The sequence below is a fragment of the Mauremys reevesii genome, unplaced genomic scaffold (genome assembly GCF_016161935.1).
Source record: "Mauremys reevesii isolate NIE-2019 unplaced genomic scaffold, ASM1616193v1 Contig21, whole genome shotgun sequence".
NCBI classification, from domain to species: domain Eukaryota; kingdom Metazoa; phylum Chordata; order Testudines; family Geoemydidae; genus Mauremys; species Mauremys reevesii.
The window spans coordinates 80,318-92,674 of NW_024100831.1; the positions used below are offsets into that span (position 1 = coordinate 80,318).

The following is a 12,357-nucleotide window of genomic DNA, read 5'->3' on the forward strand; positions in this document are numbered from 1 at the left end:
AGGAGAGAGAAAACCTAGGTTCTGTTCCTTGTTCTGTCAAGCTTTTTCTGTGGACCTTAAGCAAATCCTTATTCGCTTTGTGCCTCACTGTCTTCATCTGTATAAAAAGGGGATAACAGCCCTTCTCTGTCTCATACAGCTGTTGTGAAGTAAGTGCTCAGATACTATGAGGACAGAGGCTTTCTACCTACCTTGGATAGTCAGCAGTGCCAGCCTTTCCACACCAGCAAACATCTCACACTGGCCTTGTCCCCGGCTCTTTCCTTTTTATCTCAATTGTTTTCTAAGAGCCCCAGCTCTCAGCTGCCGTGCTTGGATGAGAAGAGCAGTTTTCACTAAAATAAAATCTAGTCTGGCAGAAAATCTTGAGAATGAAACCAGAGTGACACCCAAAAGCTCACAAACAAAATAAATAATGAATAAATAAAATAAAAAAATAAATAAAGGAAATGTAGGTTTTGTTTGTTCTCATAGAATGTCAGGGTTGGAAGGGACCTCAGGAGGTATCTAGCCCAACCCCCTGCTCAAAGCAGGACCAATCCCCAGACAGATTTTTGCCCCAGTTCCCTAAATGGCCCCTCAAGGGCTGAACTCACACCCCTGGGTTTAGCAGGCCAATGCTCAAACCACTGAGCTAGCCTGTTTTAAAGCTCATAAATCTGAAGCTTGGGGAACAATTTCAAGATTTTCACTTCAGCCACCAGGGCTAGAAACTTCCTTATTTTAGAAGCTGACAGGCAAGAGTCTCAGCTAGTCACATGCTCCCAGGAGCTGGGGGTTAAAGCAGCACTAACTAGCCTGGACTGGTGATAAAATCATGAGAGCTGGTGACACCGGGGCCCCTTGACACTGAGTCCCAGCAGCCTTGGTGTAAATGGCAAACAGGCCTTTCAAACACTGATTCCCGTTTAACCAGTTTTTTAGCTTGTGAATTTAATATCACCCCTTAGAGACACGGGGGGCCGATTGCAGGGCCAGAGCTGCCTTAGTGCATTCTCCACAAAAGCCTCCAGGGCTGGAATGTTGCCAGGGGCTTGGTTCCAGCTGAGCAAGCAGCAGGAGTCAGTGCCAGGAAGGGAAACGCCCCATTAAGGAGGGATCACTGCCGCTGAGCTCAGGAAAGTGAAACTCACCCACTTACACTGCCCAGAGGGAGCCATGGCTGCAGAGAGCCCCTTGGAAAGTCTCCAGAATGAAGCTGCTTGTCCCATCTGTCGGGAGCTTTTTAAAGACCCAGTGGTTATAGACTGTGGGCACAGTTTCTGCCGAGTCTGCATCACCCAGTGCTGGGAAGGGTCCGATACGAACTTCACCTGCCCCCAGTGCAGAGAAACAGTTCAGCAGAGAAACTTCAGGCTGAACAGGCAGCTGGCAAACGTCCTAGAAATAGCCAGACGGCTGAGTGCCCAGGCAGCAAAGGGAGCCGGAGGGAAGGGGCTGTGTAGGGAGCACCAGGAGCCTCTCAACCTGTTCTGCCAGGAGGATCAAGCCCCCATCTGCGTGGTGTGTGACAGGTCCCGGGCTCACCGCGCTCACACGGTGGTGCCCACAGAGGAGGCTGCCCAGGTGTACAAGGTAGGGACTCACTGGCCCCTCTAATCCATTCTAACTGAATGTTAATTACAGGTTAACTGTGTCAGGACACACAATTCCTCCCTCCTACAGCTGTGGATGTAACTGCCTCATCAGGCTCTGTAAAGCCTTCACGGTATGAAAAACGCTATGAAAAGAAATGTACAGGCCGGACAAGGTGGCGAATGAGGGGAAAATGAACACTTTAAAGACGACGGATGTAGGAAACATTTCTCTGGGAAGCTGAAGCCATTTCAAATCTAGTTCCCACTAGTGAATAAGTGAACAGGGATCTCACAGCCCAGCTGAAGCTGCTAAATGATCAGTGAGGTTTAAATGACAAGAGCTGCAGGCTGATCTATGTGAGAGTGCTGCCTTCAGACTGGAGAAGGGGGAGTTACAAGCTGTTGCTATTACTACATTTATTATTATTATTTATTATTTTATTATCATCATTACTCTTATTAGTAGTATTTGCATCCCAGTAACCACTACAAATCCCAGGTGAGATCTGACCTGGATTCTGCAGGGCCCCCACAAACCACAAAGAGACAATCCCTGTCCTGAGGAGTTTACAGTCTAAATAGACAAGAGACACAAAGGGTGGGAGGGGGAAATTGAACCAGAGAGGGGCTCTGCCGTGCCCAGAAAAAAGATGGTTACTCGCCGTTGTAACTGTTGTTCTTCGAGATGTGTTGCTCATATCCATTCCATGTAGGTGTGCGCGCGCCGCGTGCACATTCGTCGGAGACTTTTTACCCTAGCAACTCAGTGGGTCGGCTGGGCCCCCCCTGGAGTGGCGCCACCATGGCCGCGGATATATACCCCAGCCGGCCCACCCACTCCTCAGTTCCTTCTTGCCGGCTACTCCGACAGTGGGGAAGGAGGGCGGGTTTGGAATGGATATGAGCAAGACATCTCGAAGAACAACAGTTACAACGGTGAGTAACCGTCTTTTCTTCTTCGAGTGCTTGCTCATATCCATTCCATGTAGGTGATTCCCAAGCCGCCGCGTCAAGGGAGGCCTGCAAGGAGGTCCTTGCCACCTTTTTCCCTTCTGTCAGGAAGGCTTTGTACTCCTGGCGGGAATCCGGGGGAAGCAAGTCCTGAAACCGTCCAGGTATTGAAGTCATAGCGACTCAGCAGGGCATGCTGATTCGCTATGCGCAGCTGCAGGGCGCCCACCGAATAGATCTTACGGCCCAGGAGGTCCATACGTCTGGCCTCTTTAGATTTCGAGGCAGGGGCCGGCTGACCATGACGCTCCTTGTCGTTGACCAACTAAACGACCAGAGAGGAGGGAGGCGGATGCATATAAAGGTACTCATACCTGCGGGATGGCACCATGTATTTCCGCTCGACTCCCTTCGCCGTCAGCGGAATAGAAGCCGGTGTTTGCCGCAGCGTATCAGCCTTCGCCTGGATAGTCTTGATAAAGGGCAGAGCTACTCTGGTGGGCGCATCTGCCGACAGAATGCTGCAGACCGGGTCCTCGACCTCTGCGACCTCCTCCACCTGGAGGTTAATGTTAAGCGCAACTCGCCTGAGGAGGTCCTGATGCGCAGCGAGGTCCACTGGGGGTGGGCTCGTCGATGATACGCCCGCCACCGCCTCATCCGGTGAGGAAGAGGATGAAACACCGGGGGCGAGGACCTCCTGGATGAGCTCCTCCTGCTGAGGCTCCTGCTCCAGCTGCTCGGGTGAGGTGGTGGTAGGAGGCAGCTGTGCATCCGTACCAGCTGGCGGAGGGCGACTTACGGTTGCCTCAGGGGCCCGACGGTCGGAAGGGACGGTCTGCAACGGAGCTATGGGAGCACCTTGGGCCTGGTGATAAGCCCAAGGTGTCCAAAAGGGCCACTGCTGGACTCTTTGCGATTCAGAGTGGGAGTCCTGAAATAAACCCTCTGGCACATCTGCTTCTGGGTCTTGGGAGTAGTGGCTACCCGCCTGGGACGAAGCCGAGGGGTGTCGAGAAGGCCATGGTGGAGCAGATAGGCCGTGGGCCGACGTCCCCACCGACCTGGTGCTCTTCCGCACCGGGGAGCGGTGCCGTGAGGGACTCCGGTACCGAGAGCGGCTCTGGGACCTGCGACCGGGATGGTGCCGGGAGGTCGACCGTGACCGAGAGCATCGGCGTCGAGAGCGGCTCCTGGTGGAGCGGTGCCGGTATCAGTGCCGGGAGCTCGAACGACGTTGAGAGTAATAAGACGGCGAACGGGAACGGTGCCGCGAGTCAGACCGGCGTCTTGTCAAGAAGCGGTGCCGGGACTGCGAGCGGCGGGACGAACGCGACCGGTGCCGGGATCTGGAACGCCGATGGGACTGTGATCGGGAGCGGTGCCGGTCGGGGGCACTGACTGAAGGCGGATGGATCAGGGCCGGTTTCCCAATTGATCGGATGACCCGCACCGGCGGTGCCACATCCGAGATCGCGATCAAGTCCTCGCCACTTCACAGACCTCCGGCGTGGATGGGACGATCAACTCCACTGCGGCAGGTGCCGGGGAGATAGGTGCCGGACTCGATGGCCCTTGGTGGACCGGAGTCGACGGCAACGGCTCAGCAGGCAGTGCCGTGGCTGCAGGCACCGGCCGGTGCGGTGGAGCCGTGCCCTTGTGCCGCACCGCGGGCGGTGCCGGGGCGGCAGGGGTCTTAGACTTTCTCGCTTGAGGTGAAAGCAAGCGGTTCTGGCCTGACTTGGAAGCAGGCGTCTGGTGCCGAGGTGTAGTGGCCGCACCGGTGCGGCCCGGTGCCGAAGAGGCGCTCTTTGAGTCCGAAGGGGTTGCGCTCGGTGCCGAAGACAGAGGGGTTAGAGCCGCCTCCATGAGGAGCTGCTTAAGTCTAATGTCTCTCTCTTTCTTTGTACGAGGCTTGAAAGACTTACAAATTGAGCACTTAGCCGATAAGTGCGACTCCCCGAGGCTCTTCAAACAGGAGGAATGTGGATCCCCTGTAGGCATCGGGCGATGGCAAGCCGAGCATGGCTTGAATCCTGGGGAGCCGGGCATGAGCTCCGGCTCCGGTGCGGGTAGGGCCTAAGCCCCGAGCCCGACTAACTCACTAAACTGTAACTAAATCACTAAAAGCTAACTTTCTTATCTAAATTTAACGAATTTGAGAACTATTTACACAACAAGAATAAGAACTATCAGAGAATGCTAGGGAGGTGGAGGTCAGCTACGCTGCACTCCACAGTTCCAACGACCGACACGGGCGGTAAGAAGGAACTGAGGAGTGGGTGGGTCAGCTGGGGTATATATCCGCGGCCATGGTGGCGCCACTCCAGGGTGCGCCCAGCCGACCCACTGAGTTGCTAGGGTAAAAAGTCTCAGACGAACGTGCACGCGGCGCGCGCACACCTACATGGAATGGATATGAGCAAGCACTCGAAGAAGAATGAGTGGCAGGGAACAGAAACCAGTTCTTCTAAGGCCTAGGCCAAAGCTCCAGCCACTGGGCCATGTTGCCTCCCCGACAGATCCTGCTTGTGATGAAGTGTGGCCATTTCAAGGCCGAGGCTTTGATGACAATCCCAGGCCCAGCAGGGAGCTGAGGTTTCCCACGGGGGCTCTGAATTCCCGTATTGCTCCCTGAGGGGTTAATAATCAGAGGTCGACCAGCATGAGGGGGGTGCCTGAGCCAAACGCTGTGCAGACCCCCAGCACCTGGAATCCAAAGACAGAAGGGCCCCAGAGCGCAGATACCATTGGGATTAGACCAGGTTGCAGTCTGAACTGTGTTATTGTGTATGTGGCCAAGCACCAGCCAAAGGTGTTAGTGGAAACTGTCAAATGTAGGTTTATTGATTCACCACCTGTCAAGGTTCCTTCCCCACTCTGAACTCTAGGGTACAGATGTGGGGACCTGCATGAGAACCTCTAAGCTTAATTACCAGCTTAGATCTGGTTTTTCTGCCACCACCCAAAGCATTTAAGAGTTATTTGGGAAACTCTGTCGACCTTCCCCCCAGACTATCTCCCTCCCAGTAGCCTTGAGAGACTTCTCCACCAAGTTCCTGGTGGACACAGATCCAAACCCCTGGATCTTAAAACAAGGAGAAAGTAACCATTCCCCCTCCTTTCTCCCCACCAATTCCTGGTGAGTGCAGATCCAACCCCCTTGAATCTTAAAACAAGGAAAAATCAATCGGGTTCTTAAAAAGAAGGCTTTTAATTAAAGAAAGAAAGGTAAAAATCATCTCTGTAAAATCAAGATGGAAAATAACTTTACAGGGTCATCAGATTCAAGGAGCCCAGAGGAACCCCCTCTAGCCTTAGGTTCAAAGTTACAGCAAACAGAGGTAAATCCTCTTAGCAAAAAGGAACATTTACAAGTTGAGAAAACAAAGAGAAACCTAACACGCCTTGCCTGGCTGGTACTTACAAGTATGAAATATGAGAGACTGGTTCAGAAAGATTTGGAGAGCCTGGATTGATGTCCGGTCCCTCTTAGTCCCAAGAGCGAACCACCCCCAAAACAAAAAGCACAAACAAAAGCCTTCCCCCCACCAAGATTTGAAAGTATCTTGTCCCCTTATTGGTCCTTTTGGGTCATGTCTCAGCCAGGCTTCTTAACCCTTTCCAGGTAAAAGGATTTTGGTGTCTCTGGCCAGGAGGGATTTTATAGTATTGTACACAGGAGGGCTGTTCCCTTCCCTTTATAGTTATGACACCACCATGTGACTCCAGCTTCTTGCTGGTTTTACTCAGTGTAGAAAGAGGACAAATAATTCTAAACTTTCTGAATAGAAAACAATCCTAGTCTCTGTTAATGAGGTTTGATTTTCTTGTGGTTCCTGATATCATGGACCCTGCAGAGCTGACAGTCACCTACAGAATCTTGGGTTGCGATGGAAAAACACCCCTCTCCACAAACACACTCTGAACCCTCAACATAAACTCACTCAAATCATTTATGTTTCTTCAGGAAAAGGTTCAGGCCTATTTGGAGACTCTGCGGGAAGAGAGAGAAAAGCTGCTGGGATTTAAAGTGATTGGAGAGGGAAAAACCTGGGAATATCTGGTAGGTGCCCAGTGCTATTAACCTGCAGAGACTTGCAGTGGGAGGTCTGTTGTGAAACAGACTCCTCTGTGGCCTTGGAGAAAGTGGACTTGTGTGTGTTTCTCCATGACCAGGGATTGCTATGTTAGATTCATGTCTGCACACACATACACTGGCCCTGCGAAATCCTCTAGCTGGATCAGGACAACATGTTCTGCAGAATCTAAACTTCCATTCCAGTTCATTTCTAGCCCTTGCGGCTTTCACAAAACTCCTCCCAAGGTGAACTGACCTATATCCCAGGCAGCGCCGTCTGCCTGAGTCTGCAGGCATTTCTTGCCTTGTTTAATTGTTCAATTCTTTTTTCTCCCCTGGCATCTCTGTCAATGTAGTGCTGAGTCCTGCCTCCCTCTGCTCTGGGAGGAGTCTGTTTCACAACAGACCTCCCACTGCAAGTCTCTGCAGGTTAATAGCACTGGGCACCTACCAGATATTCCCAGGTTTTTCCCTCTCCAATCACTTTAAATCTGAGTAAAACCAGCAAGAAGCTGGAGTCACATGGTGGCCCATGTTAGTCATAGAAACTTCCCATTGAGAGATATTAGGGCTGGTGAGAACTAGGGTGAACAGAAGTCCTGATTTTATAGGGACAGTCCTGATATTTGGGACTTTGTCTTGTATAGGCTTCTATTAACCCCCACCCCCATCCCGATTTTTCACACTTGCGGTCTGGTCACCCTAGTGGGAACGTGTTAGAAAATCCTCTCCCTGTTAACCACAGGGTAAAGTCAAGTGTCAGACACCTTAAAGTTTGCAAAGAAATTGTGTCTCCTGCACATTTTGCACTCCATGAAAGGACCCTAGATTCTATGTCCCTGGCCTGCCATTTTTTTTTAATAGATCCAGACACAAGCTGAGAGGCAGAAGATTGTGTCTGAATTTCAGCAACTGCGGCAGTTCCTGGAGGAACAAGAGCAACTCCTGCTGGCCCAGCTGGAGAAGCTGGCCAGGAAGGTTGTAAAGATACAGAATGACAATGCCAGTAAACTCTCTGAGGAGATTTCCCGTCTCAGTGAGCTGATCAGTGAGCTGGAGGGGAAGGGTCAGAAGCCAGCGAGTGAACTCCTGCAGGTGAGACTAAGTTAGAAAGATCCCAGATCCCACCGCAGGGACAGGACAGCTCCTGAATCATGGGCATTGGGGTGCAGCAGTGGGAGATCTCAGTGTCACTCGTAGATATAAAGGTGACATTGAGTCAGCAGATCCATGGCCTGGGCCCCAGGCCAAGCTGCTCCTCATATTTGCAAATTCCCTTCCCTGGGATGCCCAGTAGATGGCGTCATGGCACGTGGGACTAAGGTTGTTTTTCTGTTTCTTTCCTCTCTAGGACTTCAGAAAAACCGTGAGCGGGTACGTGTCTCTCTCACCCCCCTTGTACTTCACGGTGCTGTGAAAGGGCTTGGAGAGAACATTAACAACACATCTCCACAGGGCTCTACAGCAAAATGTGTGGGACAGGGTCACTTTTTGGATACACATTTCTCTGATCAACTTAACCCAGAGGGTCTCAGCCTTTTATAGAAGACTCTGGAATATCCATTCAGTGGGAAAGACTGACCTAAAGTATTCCCATGAGATGAGTCATCCTGGGGGACTGGCTGCCTCAGGGTTCTGGAGATGCAATACGAGCCCTTCATCCCTGACATACTGGTAATGATCAGAGCCTGCTCAGCAGGGATCAAGGGTCTTTTCCACTGGAAATCTGTCTGGAGACCTGTGTGGAATGAGCTGGTTTGGGTGCAGCTGAGGTCTCAGTCTACTACCTGAAAGAAAGATCTCATAGCATGATGCACACAAGAAACATGGAGAGAATTGGCCCTGGAGACTTGGCTCCTCTTTTATCCTCAGATCTGCTCTCTGCAGGCCAGAGCGGAAGAACATGCATTGGGCTTTTGGGGGAAGGTGGCACAGCCATGGTTTGTGCTGCAGGCCCCGCAGAGCAGGGACTTCCGCTAGCCAGGAATGATGGCGAGTTAGTGACTGAAATGTAACAATGAAATTCTCTCTCCCCAGGTGTGAGGCGGGGAAGTTCCAGCAGCCCGTGGAGATTTCTCCAGAGCTAGAGAAGAGACTCAGTGATTTCTCCCAAGAAAATATTGTTTTAATGGCGACTTTGAGGAAATTCAAAGGTACTGAGAGTTGGGATCTAGGATGGGAAATCACGGTGTGTCTCTGAGACTGTGGGAGGAGTTAGACTCTGGCCAATTGGTTAATAATTAGGTTATGTATCTATTTAATACAAAATGGAAAGTCGTCAAATTGAGCAGATGTAGCAGGGGCCCAGGCACCAGGATATCTCACGTTGATTCATTTAGAGAGCTTTGGCAAAATCATTAAGGTAAAAATATAGCACAGCTTGGGGGATCTCAGTTTCTCTCTCCCAACTAACAACTCGAGCACAGGGCATGTGCTCGAGAGCAGTTTAGAACCCAACATTTCTGGCCACTTCTGAAATGTGGACCCAGCCCATCATTGTGCTCTGGCCCCATACGGCAGCTGGTGTGGGCCAAAAGGGAAGGCGTAAATCCTGGTGAGTCCCTCCAGCACAGGAGCCTCTTGTGTGAAATCCACAGCAGCTGGGAGGGCAGGGGGCCGTGCAAGCAAACTCTCTTGCTGCCCACCAGCAGATTGCCCTGATGGGCCTCGTCCCAAAGGTTTGTGACCCCTGAAATAGAAGGTTTCAGATTAGTTATTATTAAAGAGGTGGGTGTGGCTCTGTTTCGCTCTCATTAGTAAGACATAATTATGTCAGTTGAGAGTGGGGATATTATAAATATGACAGCATGAAATCTCACCTCTCTTTTATCCTTTCCATCTCCAGACACTCTGCTATCTGAACCGGAGACAGGAGCACACAGACAGGGTAAGATTGCAGGTGCAGGTTATCTTTAAAAAAGGAGAAAATTTCCATGAAGACATTTCCATTAATTTGAAGCTAAAGTTTCCAACCAAACCAACACCGACCAGACTTAAAAAGAAAACATTCACTGCTAAGGAGATCCCAAGCTGAAGTCGCACAAACAGTCCTGACACCAACCTTAGTGCTCAGTTCATGCCCACGCCAGTGAATAGAAACAGATAGTGACCAACATCCAAACCCCCTTAACTCTGACCCTGGTTTTCATAGACATTCATAGGCCCTTTCAATGTTAAATTGAGAGGAATGCGTAGAGAGCACTCTCCCCTTAGGGCAGACACATCCCTCTCCTTTACCCTGGCAGAGGGGGGTCTCCCCCATAGCTCTTCTCCAACATCCGACCTTTCCTTAGGCCAGAGCTGGGCTCTCCCACTGGAGCTACTCATTGCTTCATGGATTGTGCTCCGAAATTCAGACAAAAAGAGGGCAATCCCTAGGCTCATGCAGACCAGGTGAGAGATTTCAGGAGAGATTAACTTTCACTTCAGAGGGAAAAATGCATGAAAACAGTTTTATAAACAAGTAGCTAAAGACACAAACCAAACCAACACCGACTGTGACACCCCCCCCTCCCCCTGAAATGCAGAGGAGATCTCGCGCTGAAGTCACACAAACAATCCTGCCACCAGTTCTTCCTCCGCTAGAGATACAGTGTCCCTCTGACACTGCCACCTCCTCCCTTCTCTCTTCCCAAGGCCAGCCCCTAGTGACCACTCTCTGGGCTGGAGTGGTTCTGCCCCTACGCCCTGTCCCCTCCTCTTCGCCCAGGCCAGGGACAGGAGGATGGGCTCAGCGTGCAGCTTCCCCCTGGGTTTATATCTGGTGCCTCCCTCCCCTCACTCCCCTCTGCACAATGTCAGGTTCCTCCTCTCTCACCCTCCCAGGAGCAGCCCCAGCAGGGAAGGGGGGAGAGAGGCAGTTTCTGCAGCCCTCGCAGCAGGTCCAAGCAGCCGGGAGAGGAGCTGCCAGGGCATCTCTGCTGGGTCTCTGCTCAGTGTCAGGCGCCCAGGACCGAGGCAGCTCCCTGGGATCCAGGCCTGTCCCAGCCAGACCAGGGCTGCTGGGGAGTGTGAGAAATGGTCCCTGCCTCCCCCAGGGCTGAGCTCTGCCCCTAACGCTCTGATTCTCTCTGTCCCCAGTGACGGTGACTCTGGATCCAGACACGGCTCATCCCCAGCTCGCCCTGTCTGAGGATCGGAGACATGTGAGATGGGGACACGCCCGGCAGGATCTGCCCGACAATCCTGAGCGATTTGACACTGAGCTCTGTGTGCTGGGCTATGAGGGATTCACCCTGGGGAGACATTGCTGGGAGATGGAGGTGGGGGATGGGGAACGCTGGGCTGTGGGGGTGGCCAGAGAGTCTGTGAGGAGGAAAGGCTGGATCAGTCATAACCCTGAGGGGGGGATCTGGGCTGTGCAGCGGTGGGGGCGTCAGTTCCAGGCTCTCACCTTCCCTGAGACCCCCCTGCCCCTGAGCCGGGTCCCCAGAAGGATCCGGGTTTCTCTGGACTGTGAATGGGGGCAGGTGGCATTTTTTGATGCTGATAACGAGGCCCCGATCTTCACTTTCCCACCAGCCTCTTTCACCGGGCAGCGAATCCGTCCCTGGTTCTGGGTCTGGACAGGATCCCGGCTCAGACAGTGTTGCTGAGACATGGGGGGGGATATCGCCCTGGAGTCCCTGAAATCAACCTCTCCAGTCTCACACACCCTTGTCTTTGTGACATTGGAAGTTTCCTGTTTCCTTCAGGCTTTCTGCCATGCAATGCCCACGACCCTGGCGGCCCTGCTAGGTGTCTGCCCTGCCAAAGTATGGAAAACGGGGGGTGGCTTCTCTACCTCCTCCAATCTCATCCACCCAAGGCTTTTGCCACCGTATGTCACTGTCCTCTGGCTCAGGAGGACTCTGGGAATTCTGGCTCAGACAGTGCTACTGAGACATGGTGGGAATAGGCCAATGGGCATGAAAAAATGGGTGTCTCTAATCACAGTCATCCTAGTCTGTGATACTGGAGGCCTCTCATCTACCTCGCCTCTGGCTCATCTTCATGACCTTGGAGTTCACCTGTCTACCCAACCCCAATATCTAATCTCTATGACACTCCCCCTCCCTCCCTGCAGCCCCAGGGATGGGAAGGGGTGGGGGGGGTGAATAACTCCTGGAGCTGCAGCAGGTGCATAGGGGTCCTGAGGGGCACGTGTGGGGGCTGCAGGATGAGAACTGATGGAGGGTCAGGGACAGAGGTGATGTGGGGGTTGGGGCTGTAACTGCTAGGTGGGCTGGGGGACAGGCAGCTGTGGGGGTGGCAAGGACACCAAATTAATTGTGATTTGGGAGGTGTGGGGAGAAGGGGGATACTCTGCACCAGCAGGGAGCCTGGGAGAGCGAGACCCAGTCCCAGGGACTGGCAGGTGTGACCTCCAGGCCCCTGGGGAAGGGATGCTGTGGTGAGGGGGCGGGAGGTGGGGGAGGGCATGTAATTTGGCTGAAGGTGAGCTGGCTGCGGGGAGGGGAGAGGCAGGTTTCATCAGAAGGGAGAAAAGAAATCAGGGGGGGGCGCAGGGAATAAAGTGAAACAAGAGTAAATCGAGAAACCTGGGGAAAGGTGAGGGGGGCAGCGAACTAACGCGAAAAGAGTGAAAGCAAGTGGAGACCCTTGGGGCAGAGGCAGAGGAAGGGGAGAGAACTGGGAACCTGAGCTGGAACGATCTGTGATAGGGAATGAAAGAGATTTGGGGCAGACAGAGACATAAATGGATGGAAAACAAGCGCTAGCTAAACTGATGTGCAGAACTGGATGAAA

At 52.5% G+C, this 12,357-nt stretch overlaps 1 protein-coding gene across 2 annotated transcripts; it reads left to right on the top strand.

Moving 5' to 3' along the window:
• The first annotated feature begins 1,150 nt into the window (after positions 1 to 1,150).
• On the top strand, positions 1,151 to 11,851 carry LOC120393510 (zinc finger protein RFP-like). 2 transcript variants are annotated; one of them, XM_039518107.1, is made up of 7 exons: positions 1,151 to 1,575; positions 6,499 to 6,594; positions 7,474 to 7,704; positions 7,961 to 7,983; positions 8,647 to 8,762; positions 9,455 to 9,496; positions 10,690 to 11,851. In XM_039518107.1, the coding sequence occupies exons 1-7, from the start codon at positions 1,159 to 1,161 to the stop codon at positions 11,202 to 11,204; spliced, it is 1,440 nt and encodes a 479-aa protein (XP_039374041.1). In that variant the 5' UTR covers positions 1,151 to 1,158; the 3' UTR covers positions 11,205 to 11,851. The 2 variants fall into 2 exon arrangements, with proteins under 2 accessions (XP_039374041.1, XP_039374042.1); XM_039518108.1 differs by lacking the exon at positions 7,474 to 7,704.
• Positions 11,852 to 12,357: the final 506 nt, after the last annotated feature.

Bases quoted from the DNA above. Each gene is read 5' to 3' on its own strand.
- LOC120393510 (XM_039518107.1), top strand. From the start codon at position 1,159: ATGGCTGCAGAGAGCCCCTTGGAAAGTCTCCAGAATGAAGCTGCTTGT. The intron at 8,763-9,454 runs GTACTGAGAGTT...TTCCATCTCCAG, and splicing joins GACTTTGAGGAAATTCAAAG to ACACTCTGCTATCTGAACCG. The intron at 9,497-10,689 runs GTAAGATTGCAG...CTCTGTCCCCAG, and splicing joins GACAGGAGCACACAGACAGG to TGACGGTGACTCTGGATCCA.